A 15,476-nucleotide genomic window follows, 5' to 3' on the forward strand; every position below is an offset into this window, starting at 1 on the left:
ATATGATAAAAGAAAATCATCAGGATTATGCATTCAATTAGATGTTAACGAAATAACGCTCGTTCCTTTTTTTTCTCTCCTTTCTTATTTCGTTAGATCAATTTACCTTTGCCTAACGTAGATATATTAAGTCGCTATTGCGCACACGCCTAAAATTACGCGCTGGAAGGCGCTCTGCCGTTTGTGGCGGCACTCTTTCGTTGTTGATAAACACCAACAACAATAAAGGACGGCTCGGCCGACAGCCGAGTATTTCGCGATCTTAATTCGGCGTTGTTAATCGTCGAGCAAATCTAAGAACGAGATTATTCAAAATAATACCGTCAACGAAAGTAAGACACAACGACGGCGTGTCAAGGAAACGACGACGTCGAGCGTGACGTTGAGGTTATGGATAATTTCGTCAAGATCGAAAAAATAGGGGAAGGGACGTATGGGGTGGTATATAAAGCGAAGGATAAGCTGACCGGCAAATTGGTGGCGCTCAAGAAGATTCGTTTAGAGACGTATGTTGATTATTATCTTTATTTTATAAATCACCTAAGCACTCCGTTTTGATTTAATTTCATATTAGGAATTTGTACAAATAATGGAATGCTCGTAACCCTTAATAATTCTTCTTTCTTTATCCGTCGAGAACCTTAGTTTCGTCGATTGAAAGCTTCATTTCAGGTCATTCAACAAAATATTAAATATAAACATTGTAATTTTATGATAGGTGTCTCAATGATAACACGAACAACGAGATTTATTAATTAATCCATTAGCAGCTAATAGTACACTGTGTTCCATTTAATGTTTATCTATGAAAATTTTTTTCGTGCTAACACAAAAAAGGATGCTTTTAGGATTCTAATTGATTCTTTCTATGAGGAATATATAAACCTTTGAATCGACTGGTATTAATTTAAATATGAATAAAATGTTGCCGTTAATAGAAATATTACATGATTCATTCCTACTCCCATTTAAATTAAACTTTCTTGCAGTGTAATTTTTTTTTATTAATACCTATGAATGTTATTTTTATGTTCGAACAAGAAACACCATGTTACGTGAAGTCGTATACATATGTTTATCTACATGTATATGCCATGTATATGCCATGTATATGCACATGTATATGCCATGTATATGCACATGTATATGCACATGTATATGCCATGTATATGCCATGTATATGCCATGTATATGCTATGTATATGCCATGTATATGCACATGTATATGCATATTATATATATATGTGTGTGTGTGTGTGTGTGTGTGCGTGTATATATATATATATATATATATATGGTATTATGTAAAGAAGCTAATGCAAGCTAAAGCACTTATATGATTTCTTAAGCAGTTCGCTTCAATGGTATACGAGCTATCCAGTCTTCAATAAGTTTCTTATGTTTGCCTCGCAAGACCCATCATTATCACGCATCTTACAAAGTTATCTTTCAGACTCTCGGCCAACTTCATATTGACCAGTCTTTTGCTTATCCGCATTGCTAACATACATGCTAACATGCACATTGGGGTCAGCTGAATCTGGAGGGGCCACGTTACACTATATTGTCGTAGCACCACATTATTCAGCTTGTTCCATTGTGTTATGCTCGCCTATAATTGCTATAACTGCCGTTATAACTGCAACTGCTAGAAAATGGGTTACTATACTATAGATTGATATTCGATATCCATCTGTGAACGTGTACTTTTTTATAGAGAAAATTCTACATAATAATATTAAGTTTTCAATATTTTTCATTTAATTATGGTATATGAATTTGAATCAGGGAAAGTGAAGGCGTACCATCGACCGCTATACGGGAGATATCGCTCTTGAGGGAACTTGCCCATCCAAATATTGTCCAGTTATTTGATGTTGTGGATGGTGATAAGCATTTATATCTTGTATTTGAGTTTCTCCAACAGGATCTTAAAAAACTATTGGACTCTGTAAAAAGTGGCCTGGATCAAGCTCTTGTGAAGGTAGGAGGCACATTTATCTATTGTTTTTCTTTCGAAAAAGAAAAAAGAAGAAGAAAAAAGAAAAGGAAAGGAAAAGAATAAATCAATTTAATATGCGTATATCTCTTTCTATATGCTCTTTGGAGCAAAATTAATATTAAAAGCAGCGCAAAGTGTATAGAAATCACAGGAACATAAAAGAGATATTTATTTTCAGAGCTATCTCTATCAGTTACTAAAGGCGATTTCTTTTTGTCATCTACATCGTATTTTACATAGAGACTTGAAACCACAAAATCTGTTAATTGATCGCGAAGGCTACATAAAATTAGCTGACTTCGGTCTAGCTAGAACCTTTTTGATTCCCGTAAGAACGTATACACACGAAGTAGTGACGCTCTGGTATCGTGCACCAGAGATTCTGTTAGGAACTAAGCTATATTCAAGTGCAGTGGACATATGGAGCCTTGGTTGCATTTTTGCAGAAATGGTTTGTAAGATATGGAAATAACAATAATTACGCAATCTAGATTTTAATTTGCTCTAATTATCATCTTATTTTGTTTTTGTTTTGTTTTGTTTTGTTTTGTTTTGTTTTGTTTTGTTTCGTTTTATTTCTTTTTCTTTTTTTTCTTACAGGCTACCAGAAGAGCACTCTTCCCAGGTGATTCTGAGATAGATCAATTGTTTAGAATATTTCGTACACTTGGAACGCCAGATGAAACTATCTGGCCGGGTGTATCACAGCTTCGTGATTATAAATCAATGTTCCCTAGATGGGAGCCGTGTGATTTGGACGAAGTCGTACCCTCTTTAGATGCCGAAGCCAAAGACTTACTCATGGTAGGTATACGAGATGTCGATGATAGTTTGACGAGTTTCTCTCTCTCTCTCTCTCTCTCTCTCTCTCTCTCTACTATCTATTATACCGCTAATATTTTATTCTTTCGACCACAGAAACTCTTGATATATGATCCCAATGAGAGGATAACAGCTAGAAAGGGTTTGAATCATCCGTATTTTTCCGGTGTAAAATTAGTCCCACCGCCCTTGCCAAAGAAAAAGTGACATAGATTTATGGCACTTGGACTCACAAAATACCATATTTCCTATTTAGAATGTACAATATCGTTTAAAATAATGATTAAGGTACAATACTATAGAGATGTTTTATTAAGGAGACGGTGTAATTTTGATATACTACAAAGTGTTCACTTAAATATATATTTGATAAAGTTTAAATTAAATAAACAATTTATATTCTGCTATGCTGTATATTAATATGATTTTATTCGTTCTTTGTGTAAGATAATGGATGAAAGCAAACAGTAGACATCAATTTAAAAGGGAATCAATAAATCTACACAATTGACTTTACTGGTTACGTGCTTCGAAAGCGACTACTCCGAACTCTTTTCTTTTTACTATATCACGAGAAATTTATAATAATGGTACTCATTGAGCCACGCGAGTAGATTGCATCGAGGATTCGATCAATTTCGGTAAAGTTAGTTCAGAGTGTGTCTCCGAGACAGACGTATTGACTTCTTGGTGAACGGGCGAAGCTGTCAATTTAGGAAGACGCAGCTCGTTCGGTGAAGTCTTTCTCGGAGATGTTTTATCAGCGCTTTTCAATCTTAGATTATTTGGTGGACGAGGAGTGCTCGAAGGTTTCGACAATTTCAAAGGATCAGACTCCTTGATCGGGCTTCTTTTCTCATAGGTATTTTTCTTTCCCTTCTCCTCGTCTTTTTCTACATATTGTACCGAAGTACCGTTCGTGTTTTCCAAAAGGACATCCTTTTTAATTGACGTTGGTGACTTAGCCAGGCTGCTGCGTACAGCTTGAGCAGTAATCACGCGAGAGGGTGACCTTGTGGTGCGCCCTCGAGTCGGCGTAGATGGCGGAGGCTGTGGTAGATCGCTACTCTTCGTCGTCGTCGCCATTTGTGTTTTCTCTCCGTCCGTTTGTTCCGCAATGCATTGTACCTAAATACAAGATGCTTGTTTAAAATGACTTAGTTATGCGCCTGACCGTAACTCGCAGTAGTTCATGTAGCTATGAACTATTTATACATTTATTAAAGTCAATAACTTACTACCATATTATGAGATATACGAGATTAGCGAATGTGCAAACTGACCTTGATTTACAGTGGCGGTGAGTGCTCTGACGATACTTCGCAGCCCGACGTGTGTTATATACGTGAGAGTGAGGATACACGCTGTGCTGATATGTATATACTCGTATTATATTCTTGCGATCTGGTTAAATTCTTTCTACGTTATGTTTTAGAATCTATGTTTTAAGGGCTATTAAGAATATTAGTTCGAGAAAAGAGATAAAGAGGTATTGCTTAGAACGTTTTCGTTTAATCTCGGCCATAGTGGTCTTTAGATTTGTTAGGATTGTTGTTTCTCGTGTGTTTCGTGTGTGCTCGCACGCACGCACGCACGCACGCACGCCAATATATCCTTGTGCAATATTATTTTCGCAATGTTCTTTAAGAGACACGTCTTGGTTCTTTTGTCGTCTCGTATGCAACAGGGTCGAGCACTAATGTGCTTGGGATCGAACGTGGAGGTGACAAATGATAAAGACAATAAATGTAAATTTAAAAACAAAAATATTATTGCGATATTCCAGCATGAACCTCCTGAAAAAGATATACCGGACAGTCATTGCACAATTGCGCTCGTACGAAGTGGTAACTTGTGAAAATTATGAGAACCTAAGATTAGTTGTTCTTTTTTCTTTTTTTTTGCATTGTCTGTTTTTTTTTTTTTTTTTTTTTTTTTTTTTTTTTTTTTTTTTTTTCTTTCTCTTTTTATTCTTTCCTTCCTTGTTATTGCGAAATATTCGGATGTTAATCGAATCGAGGTACACAGTAGTCAGTATGGAGGCAATATAGTATAATGTGTAATATTACATACATGTATTTTCTAGCGACGTGTAAATTGCATGAAACGTCCTAAAAGTGAAGACGACAAACAAGATGCTTTCGTTTATCTCCTTTTCTTTTCCTTTCCGTTCCTTCTCCATAATACCATACTCTGACGATTAATCTTAATTATCGAGATAATTGTATTATTTTCTAGCGATAGATTTATTGTTATATTGGTGAGTGCAACGAATAGCAATATAGTTTACGTATCTACAGTAACGATTACAAATATCTCGTACTCTCTATATCATTTAGATACAATCTGAAACGAGTTCGATGTACTAAACGATCCAGAATTAATCCTCCTCGTTTACAATATTATACCTCGTACACGTACTACACGGCTATGAAGCCGCGTTTTTCTTCGCCTCAGAACTCACTCAAATCAGACACTTTTCACTTTATCGAAACCGATGAAAGCGGTCTGTCCGATACGTGCGAATATTATAGTCTTGTTTCTCAATGATTCGACCAATTCGGAATAAAATCGACGATCGATGGGGAACATGGGGATTCTACGGAGAATAATAATATCATAAATCGCTCAATCTAATCCCTAATGATCTCTCTTCTACCGCTACGTTTATTTTTCTTTTTTAGCGAGCTACCAAATAAACTTCGTTATATCAATGATCAAACGAAACGTTTACCTTACACACTCACGATCATAATGACAAATTTTTCCGCTATGCCGTACCATAGAAAATTAGAAAAAAGAAAGAAGAAAGATATATGTGCCTATAGGTATTTTAAATTTGAAAGAATTATACGATGTCAATCAATCGCCCAGTTGCAATCCTTGATTCGGATCCTTCCGTTTAAAAATACGATACGACGGTCTACGTTAATTATGACATTAACATTTTCGTATACAATTTTTATGCATCGCACATCGACCATAATTCGTATTTTTTTCTTTTTCTTTACAAGAGAGCAGCCATTGGAGATGTTGGATTAAAGAAGGAAACAAACGAGGAAAAAATGGCCCAAATGATTCTTTTTCTTGTTATAATGGCTCCCTTGTTAATGATAGAAGATATGACGCATACTCGATACGAAAATGCGATACGACGCGATGGAGGGAACCAAGTGACCGATGACGAGAAAGATGTTAATTAAGCACGTTACGTCATAAACATGGCATACGTACGGAATGCGGACGTTTTTGTATCTCCGTCTATCTTTCTCTCTTTCTCTATCCTCTTTATTCTAAGTATATGAACGATCATAGAACGCTGACCGTGCAGACTTCATTGCCAATTTACATGTTGCGAAGGATGCGCTGATCTCTTTCATTCAATGGCACAGTCTTGAGTTTATGCGAAAAAAAAAAAAGATGTACATTCATCTTGGAAGGGTACTAATTTGAAACACGACAAGCTTCCTTTTTGATATTCCTTTCGATTGGTCTTCTCTGGTAATCGATAGATGCTCATTTAAAAACTTATTTGTCCGATAAGAACAATTCTCAATGATTAAAAACAAGTTTGATCGAATTTTCTGTATCTACAAGTTCATCTTAGCGGTGCCAAATCATTGAGTTTAACGATCGATAAATCAATATTCGTTGGCGAATATTTTCACTGTTTCAGGATATTCTTTTTTGAAGATGTAAAGCGATAGAATTTCTGGTGAACTATATATAATGACGTCGCAATAATAAAAACGTCGAATTAAGAAATAAGTCATTTATCATGCTTATGTAATATTTCATACAATACAGAAATATTATATATGTACGTTTAAATACACCCAAGTGTTTATCATCATATACGATGTGTATATGCGCGTGCGCTACAGAGAAAGAGAAAAAGAGAGAGAGAGAGAGAGAGAGAGGCGGGGGGGGGGGGGGGGGCGAAAGAGGCAGACAGAAAATGCTGGACTAATCTCAATCGTTGCCGTGAAACATTTGAGTCAGAAAAATATTACTTTCAACGAAAAATTCCAATCAAAACGAGGCGATTGTTCGTTTATCGCAAAATCGACAATGACGGATCCGTACAGAAAAAGATATTCACGCGAGCATCGTACGAATGATGATTCCGCTGTGACAATTAAGAATGGTGCCCTAAACGCTTAGTATCGTCTCTTGAAAGAGTCCCTTGTAGTGGGGATGTATTTTTGGGATTCTCGTAGATGAAGGAAAAGGTAAACGTGAGTTATACGTAAAGTGTGACGAAGTTTAAGAGCAGAGTTATCGGTCGAGTTTTCGTGAGAGCTAGCATTCCTGGTTGAGGTTCTCGTCCGAAGTTGGCAGGCCGTTCTTGCCGTCGGTGATCGCGCCGGAGGGTATGGGGCTCTGCGGGCACAAGACACGTATCAGAATTAGAGAAGGAATCGAGCCCCCCCCCCCCCCCTGATAAGCCATAAGCCTCATATCTCAAGGCGCTAATTCTTTCCATCGTCCGCGACCCCGACACATTTGGAAATTGGAGAGTTACATACGTCGTATGGCATATACGAACCAACAAAATTCTATAAAAGCTTTTATAATATATCGTTTTTCTTCGACGTGTTTTTTGTTGTCTTTCTTTTTTTTTTTTTTTTTTTCTTTCTTTTTTTTTGTCGCGTTAGTAAGGTCGCCGATATTGAGAGTGCTGGAAAATAATTACAAGATACATGCAGCGCGACTGTGAGAAGCGAGTTCAGCAGTTGACGTGACTAGTGCGGACTCTGATAAAACAAAGAAAAAGCACCGGTTGTCTCGAACTAATGCCACAGAATTATCGATCGAGAGTCGAGGTGCGAATCTCGAAAATTGATCTTCAATCGAATTATCAATTGAGATTATTCATACGAAAAAGACAAAACATACCTGCGAACCGCTACCGCAGAGACTTTCGACGTTCGAGCCTGTCTGTCTGAGATAATCTTTGTCGTTGAAGATCTTCTTGTCTCCGCCACCGGGCTTATGCTTGACATTATCCAGAGAGCCTACCTTGCTCTCGGCTTTGATATCGACCTTTTGCGTTTGTATCTGGAATTATAATTCTCCTCTGTCGTTAATCATTTTACATTATTGTTTTGATTTCGATCGAACGAAAGTGCAAACGAAGAAAGTTCAAGCATATGAAATGGAAGCGTTTTGAGCTGAGGTATGTTATTTAATAGTTCACGCAATCGACACAATAAGCTCTACTCTATCTATGGCGTAAAGAATAGAAAGAAAAGTCTATATATACTATGTAATGAAGATAACCGTTGAAGAAAAAAAGAAAAAAAAGAAAAAAAGAAAAAGAAAAAAAACTACCGTCAATATGGCGTAACATGTAGCAATTTGTATAATTCTGAAAAAGAATTTGGAATACTCTGGGACATGCTTCGTCATGCTAGAGCTCCTCCGATCAAACAATAATTTTACTTACTTTGCTGGTTAATATACCTATATCCAGCGAAAGAATATTTATTATGATCAGAAATAAACGAACGACAGGCACGACATCCAAGTTTATTAATTGTGAGAGAGCATACGTTTTCCCGTAGGTAGAATTACTAATAAAGTCGATTCGATGATCTAGCGTGACAATGATAAAATAGGATGAAAGCCCATTGGTTGCCGGAAAAATATTACCTCCACACAATTTGAATTTGAAGTTGAATAACGATAAGAGAATCCGACATACGAGGTGCTTGTACCGGATGACGAGAAAGAACCCAAATATAGGAATAGATGCGGAAGAGACTTTATAGAGATACGTAGCTGACCGTTATATACTTACGTCGTTATTCGTGTCCTGCGGTGTCTTTGGTGGCGTCGCCGATGACTGAACACCAAGAAATAACAATGACTTGTTAATTAATGACAAATGGACGAACGCGCATGCATACGGAAGAGAAAATGTGGCTAGTTGACGAACGACGAGGATTCATGAGCCGCTTCAAACACAATTCTTCTATTTGCTCTTTTCTATTTTTTTTATTTTCCTCTAATTGCATAATATCGCGAATCGCAATGATATCGCGGAACTAAGTCCTTATTGTCGCATATAAATACATTACATTCCGCATGCAACGTTTCATTCACGAATAAGTAAGTACATATTTTATTGAAGTCGCTCTTTTCTTTCTGGTCGAACGAACGAACGAACGAACGAACGAACGAACGAAGCGAGCATTCTGTTAATCACAGCAGCAAATATGAATGTGAATAAATGGATCATCAAGCCTCGGCGCTTGATTTTCTTTTTCCTTATCTTAGTTTCTTGTTTTTTTTTTTTCTTATTATCTAGGATTATCCTCTTCCAACACAAGTGTCACCTAATTCTTTCCTACGTTATACATATATTTAGGTATGCATTATTTATATACTTGATCCGATTGATTATACTTTACTCGCTTCTTCCTTGATCTATGGATCTGTGTTATTGCGAAAGGAATGCAAACATTAGAAACACTAACGGCACGTTTCTAGATTATAATTTTAATAATGAGTAAATGCATTAGAGAGAGAGAGAGAGAGAGAGAGAGAGAGAGAGAGAGAGAGAACACGGACATGCTGAGATCAATGTCAAAAATTGATAAAATCTCGATCGTCGAGGATACAAGGCAATGTTTGTATAGATATTTTATAAAGGAATCTTTTACCTTGACACTTCCACCACCAGGAACGTGCTTGGCGTTTTCTTTCGAGCCAACTTTTGGCTTTGCTTTGTCTTTAAAATCCAATTTCACTGTCTCAATCTTTTTATCACCGCCGCCGGGCTTGTACGTTGCATTTTCCAAAGAACCCACTTTAGGTTTCGCGTTCCATTGAAGTTTTATTTGAGATATCTGAAATGAAAAATACTATTGTACGGATTGGCGGAGCCAATATTGTACCTACCAAGCCAAATTTATATTGACATTACATTTACGAATAGAGATAAATCTATTCAACTCAATAAAGATAAATCTCGACGATATACCATGGACGTGTCAATAAATGTCGTTATGTGTAATTCGTTTTAACTCGCAATCTCAGAATAGTAAAAACTATTACAAAGTTTCTTTTTATCAATTAATGAATTTTGAAACGGAGCCTACCTTCTTGTCACCACCACTTGGCGTGTACTTATCGTTCTTCGCGGCAATCTTAGGTTGTGCCTTGCTAAAGTCTAACTTCCTGTTCTCTATTTTAACTTTTCCACCACCTGGTTTGTAACTCGCATTCTCTAGTGAGCCAATTTTCGATCGTACCGTCTTCAAATTCGGTGACGGTGCAGCACCAACTTGAATTTTGTTCATTGGCACTTCTGCATCGTTAGAAAAATTCAATGGCGATTATTGTATCATCGAAGATCTGTCGTTTAGGAGCATAAACGAAAGAAACAACGGACTCGACATACTCTTTTTCTCTTGACTTCCTGTCGACGACGGTGTCTCTGGAGTTCTTGGCAATGACTTGGCAGACTTGCTAGGTGATTTCGTCGGCGATCCAGCTGTTGATCTCTTGTCGCTCTCTTTGGTCTTTGATGGTGATTTCTTTGTTGGTGAATCTGCTACTCCATTTGTAGTTGGTGGCTATAATGGAGGCACATGATCTTAATTTATATTGCCTCTCATATCTGGATAGTTAAATACTCGTATACTTACAACGTTATGTTGGCTTAAATCGTTACTGTCACTTTCAGTCTCTGTAAAAATAAAAAGATATGATATGATATGATACAATACACACGCACACGCGCACGCGCACGCACATGTTATATGTCAGACTATTGTATGATTGAAATCTAATTTAGAAAGAGAACACCGAAGCAAAATCTCGTTGACACCGGTCATAATAAAATCAAAACATTTGATAAAATTAATAGATTCGTGTAGAAGCGAAATAAGAGAGAAAAATAAGCGTATCTATTAAAAACTTCACTGCAGGCTCATGAATAAATTGCAAAACATTCTGAACTTCTTTAATGGTAATTGGTGCAAGTACATTATTTTGTCGAAACCTTTATTTTCTTTCTCGTTCTGCAATTTCACGGGCGTTTCTACACGTCGTGGCTTTCCAGTAGGCGTTGTCGGTTTCGAGGTCTCTCGCGAGGAAGCCTCACTCTTTTCCACCACGTTTTCGTCCTTCTTTATGATCGAATCCTCAGCAAATGTGGTCTTTTTCTTTTCGCCCTCGATAGGTTTCATACTGATCGCCGATTTCGGTGATTTCGGTGAACCAGGAGAGGACAAAGATCTTCTCTGTCCATTATCGAAACCTTTTACACCTTCCTGGGGTGATCTCGGTGGCGTTGGTAAGGATTCTGGTACAGGCAACTTGTCATGGGCAAAGGAATGGGATGTCGACGACATTGCGCTCGGGTGTTTCTCTAAAGTAGAATCTTTCGAAAGAGCTGACGTAGGTCTACTTGATCTCTCTGGACTTACACTTTCTGTCTTATTTTCTGTCTGCGCGTCTACGACCGTCGGCGTAGAGGCTCTAGAGATATCGGAGGATTTCGACGGAGTCTTCGAGTCTTGTTCCAGGCTTTGCATCGTTAAATTATTCGATGGACTCGCAGTTAATTTTCTTTTATCTTCCATTACGACATCGGGAGAGGGAGAGGGCGAGGGCGAGGGAGAGGGCGAGGGAGAGAGAGAGGGAGGAATAGAGATAGGCAGGGACTTCCCTCCTGGAGTTTTTGGTCCTTGTTCGACGACAGATCGAACGGATGGATCGTTTAAAGGCTGTCGAAGTTTGTCGTCTCTAATGACGTCCGACGGTGATGGAGACTTTGACGATATTTTCGATGCTTCTTCAGGATCAGCTGGGGTTAGAATTTTCGATGGACTTCGTATCGGAGGAGTCTGCCGCTTCTTCTCTTTTATAATATCCGGCGACGACGGTGACTTTGAGGATGTTCTAGGTATTTCATCTAAATTCTGTGAAATTGAATTGTTTGACGGGCATATTGCCTTTTCTTCACATTTGCCTTTTTCAGTTTTGTCGTTGCTCAGGATAGAATCATTCTTATCATTCTGACTGACCGGAGAATGTACGGCGTTCAATGAGGGACTAGTGGGACACTTTTCGGAATCATCTTTCGTAAATACTTGATTGACTTCATCCTTCTCAATTTTCTTTCCCTTCGATTCGTCTTCCATTTTATCATGCTTATTTTCATTAGCCTTTACTTCCTCAATCAACGAATGTTTATCTTTCGTCTCCTCAATTTCGCATTCTATTTTTCTTGATGCAGAAGATTCATTGGAAGATTCATTCCCATAGTTCCCTTTCTCTTTAATGTCAACAATTTTCTCATTTTTCGCGATAGAAATAGATTTATCGTCGATAGAATCACTTTTAATCGTCGTTTTATCCTCCAACTTGACCAATGGAGTTTCTTTTTCCGATTGCTGTTCGCTGTCGTTTTTATGGACGACCATTTGTTCGAAAGATTTTCTTTCCGACTTGGCCTCGATCGTAGCTGTTCCTGGCCGAGTTACCGACTTACCGGTATCCTCACTTTTCCCTTGCATACCCGACGCTATGGAGAAACCCGATGGGAGTTCCTTGTTACGATCAACGTTGCCATTTCTCTGTGGCGATTTCTCTTTATTCGAAGCTAAAGCAAGGTCGACCGACCTTGGTGACTTTTCGTTATCAGAAATCGCATTGCCATTTTGCCTCGGAGACTTTTCATTATCCATCACAACGTCGTCATCGTCGTCATCGTTCTCGCCGCCACTGCGAATGTCAGCCTTCCTCTTCTGAACCGAGTTCTCACGGACAAGATCGGTCTTTTCCTCGTCCAAGTCCGGCATTTTGTCAATAATTATGCGAGGACGTAGAGATTGTTTGTTCTCTTTATTGGACAATTGACTTGTTTTTCCTGTATTTAAGGACGTATCATTCCTTGATCTTTGGGGCAACGAGTTTCGTACTGGTCCCGGTGAATTGGAGCTTTTACCTTGAAGTTGACTTGTAGATGCTGGCGCAGACAAATCCAAAATTCTTTGCTCCGTTCTCCGATCAATGACGTTACTTTTATTCGTTTGTTGTATCTGATAATTTGGTCTGGGTCCTATCGGTTGCGATCCTCCGCTCGATGGATTTGCCGCTCTGACGACAGCTGATCCGAATCTTGGACTTTGAGAAATTTCTATTGGATTTTGCCTGGTTTGAATTTGTTTAGGAGAATGGACTGGCGGATTCAGTGGATTTCCAGGAGGATAGACTCGGTTTCCAGGTGGAGGCCTCGGCGAAAGCCCGTGCGGCCGAAGTTGCACAACTTGGCTTGTTCCAGATAGGCCTATGGACGAGTGACTTTCTAAACCGTGAATAGGGTGTTGTCCTGCAGGACGGTTAGCTCCTATAGGGCCATTGTATGGCGGCTGTCTTGAAAATCCAGTGGATGTAACTTGGGATCTCGCTTGTAAGCCTGGCGATAGAGGTGCACTCTGCTTTACCTACGGAATAATGTTTCATCTCGGATTTATTCGAAACTGAAACATCCCTGTAGCAATTTAGAAACGCAAACGTCTGCTTTCTTGTATTCTTGTAATTCGCGCAACTGCAAGCTCTTTAATCGATGTGCCAGTTGGATTATTTTATCCATGATTAGTGACGAAGAAAGTAATATACCTGATTATACGATTTTGCAGACGAAAAACAATTGAGCACTAGGTCTAATTGTTGAGGATCTTAAGGCTTTCGAATATTGGGGTTGCGTGCGCATATTCCACATCACGTACGTCATGCGCGTATTATATCCTTATACGGGGAAAGGGTAAACGGACCCCATATGTATTCACTCGAATGTGCACGCTGCTCCTTAATCCGTAAGTTTGCCCTCGCTTCGTTCCTATATTGTAAAAGTCTAACGAATCTGCTCCCCCAGGCCCTGTCATTTTAGCATAACAATTGTCGAGGCAGTTGCGCTCTCCTACATATAAGTACCCTACGTAGGAACACTGTTTCTCTGTGTTGTTTTGTCTTTTTTCTTCACCCTCTCCCCCCCCCCTCCCCCGCGCCACCCCACCCCCCTCCTCATTACTAATATAAAAACTACTAATAAGAAGAAATACTTCTATTTTGCGGCGCACTCGCGGCGTTTTTGAAACGGTTAAACAAGTATATGGGGATTTTTAATTGATACATCACGTAAGTGATCATAATTATTTCAAGTTTAGTAAAATTAGTCAAGAGTAGTAAATCGAATGAATTATATATTTAAAATCCGACAAACACACGAGTTGTTTCTCGGTCGCTCGTAAAAGGATCTTATCTATACCATTAGCAACTATAGGTAGGCTATCTGTCAATTATTTCGAAACGATATTTTACACGGCATCACTCGTTCAAGATTAGTAATTGTTCGGGAGAGTTGAGAAAATCGTAAGGGCGGTCGTGCAAAGCGGAGAAATTGGGATGCGCTCTATCGGCCCTGAGCTCATCGATCTTTCGATAATACGAGACGACGGTGACGTCTCGAGGAATATTTCCACGGTACCTGCCACCGCTTAACTTTGCTTTCGTTATGGGATTGAACCACGAATGACCGTAGTCGAGATACACACTATCGATATCCATCACGCTTCGTCGAGACCTTTTAGGTTGGCGTGACTCAAGAAAGCCCTTTTCTTCGATGTACACCTCGATTACCCTCCCTCCTTCTCTCTCGTTCTCGCTCTCGCTCTCGCTCTCGCTCTCGCTCTCGCTCTCGCTCTCGTTCGTTTCATCTTGTTAAGAGGAATATTGGGAGAAATATTGTCTGACAAATGAACACGGTCTCCATGCCAGCCGCTGTTACGTTCAAACAAACTTTTTCTCGCGGTAGGATCCCTAATCCCTAATGGTGCATTTCGATATGTAAGGAGACCTTGGCTATAATCTTAAATATTATTCGATAAAGTTGACATAGGCATTTAACATTGTTACCGGTGGATGATAGAACAAAAGGAAATACAATTAATGTTAGGTTATAAAGTAGAGAAAATATGATCAAGTTCTCTCATCTATGTAATTGAATGATTCTCGTAATTATAATATTGTCTTCTTGCCTTTTTATTTTATTGCTTCTGCTTACCGTGCTCGCATCGCGAACCAAAGCCGCATTGTTAGTCGTCTCTTGCGAATCCATTGAGATTTGTTCCTACACCTGTTGTGTGCGATAGACTTTAGATCGATTTGAGCATCTTCTTGAGTAGCTTCTGATAATATGGTCCTCCATAGAACCTGTTGCGTATCAACAACAGTCACTCGATCGGACTGAGAATAGAGTCAATGTGCAGGATATACCAATGACGTTGCTACATCATTTTCGTAGATAGAATCATATTCTAAGTGTGGTGCAGAGCAGAGGACTAACTGCTCCTATCCTGTGATATCGATAGTCTAACTTTTACCAGCGTGTATCAATGTTATACATATATAAGAGCTTCTCAGCTCCCTACTGAGGATTCTTCCAAGAATATAAAGAGACAAAGTTCTATCAATTATTTTTTCTTAAATGACATAATTTCCTTGATATAAAATTTATATGGTGATATAAATTTTGTCAAAAAAAAAAAAAAAAAAAAAAAAAAAGCAAAAAAAAGAAAAAGAAAAGAAAAAAAAAACTGTCCAAAGCTAACGACTTGGAAGATTCCTGTTCTTTTGT

General features: G+C 38.6%; 2 protein-coding genes across 6 annotated transcripts; one reads left to right on the top strand and one right to left on the bottom strand.

Moving 5' to 3' along the window:
• Positions 1 to 153: 153 nt before the first annotated feature.
• Positions 154 to 3,229, top strand: LOC124953444 (cyclin-dependent kinase 2-like). The gene is made up of 5 exons (XM_047504818.1): positions 154 to 506; positions 1,789 to 1,984; positions 2,181 to 2,453; positions 2,603 to 2,806; positions 2,921 to 3,229. Exons 1-5 carry the CDS (start codon positions 391 to 393, stop codon positions 3,029 to 3,031), a joined length of 900 nt encoding a protein of 299 aa, XP_047360774.1. The 5' UTR covers positions 154 to 390; the 3' UTR covers positions 3,032 to 3,229.
• Positions 3,114 to 14,972, bottom strand: LOC124953441 (microtubule-associated protein tau). Of its 5 annotated transcripts, none has more exons than XM_047504811.1 (9): positions 14,904 to 14,972; positions 10,836 to 13,284; positions 10,480 to 10,520; positions 10,233 to 10,407; positions 9,931 to 10,139; positions 9,493 to 9,678; positions 8,628 to 8,672; positions 7,724 to 7,885; positions 3,114 to 3,952 (listed from the first exon to the last, which is right to left on the bottom strand). In XM_047504811.1, exons 1-9 carry the CDS (start codon positions 14,955 to 14,957, stop codon positions 3,419 to 3,421), a joined length of 3,855 nt encoding a protein of 1,284 aa, XP_047360767.1. In that variant the 5' UTR covers positions 14,958 to 14,972; the 3' UTR covers positions 3,114 to 3,418. The 5 variants fall into 5 exon arrangements, with proteins under 5 accessions (XP_047360767.1, XP_047360768.1, XP_047360769.1 ...); XM_047504814.1 differs by lacking the exon at positions 3,114 to 3,952 and adding an exon at positions 4,574 to 7,207; XM_047504812.1 differs by lacking the exon at positions 8,628 to 8,672.
• Positions 14,973 to 15,476: the final 504 nt, after the last annotated feature.

The sequence above is a fragment of the Vespa velutina genome, chromosome 12, assembly GCF_912470025.1.
Source record: "Vespa velutina chromosome 12, iVesVel2.1, whole genome shotgun sequence".
Taxonomy (NCBI): domain Eukaryota; kingdom Metazoa; phylum Arthropoda; class Insecta; order Hymenoptera; family Vespidae; genus Vespa; species Vespa velutina.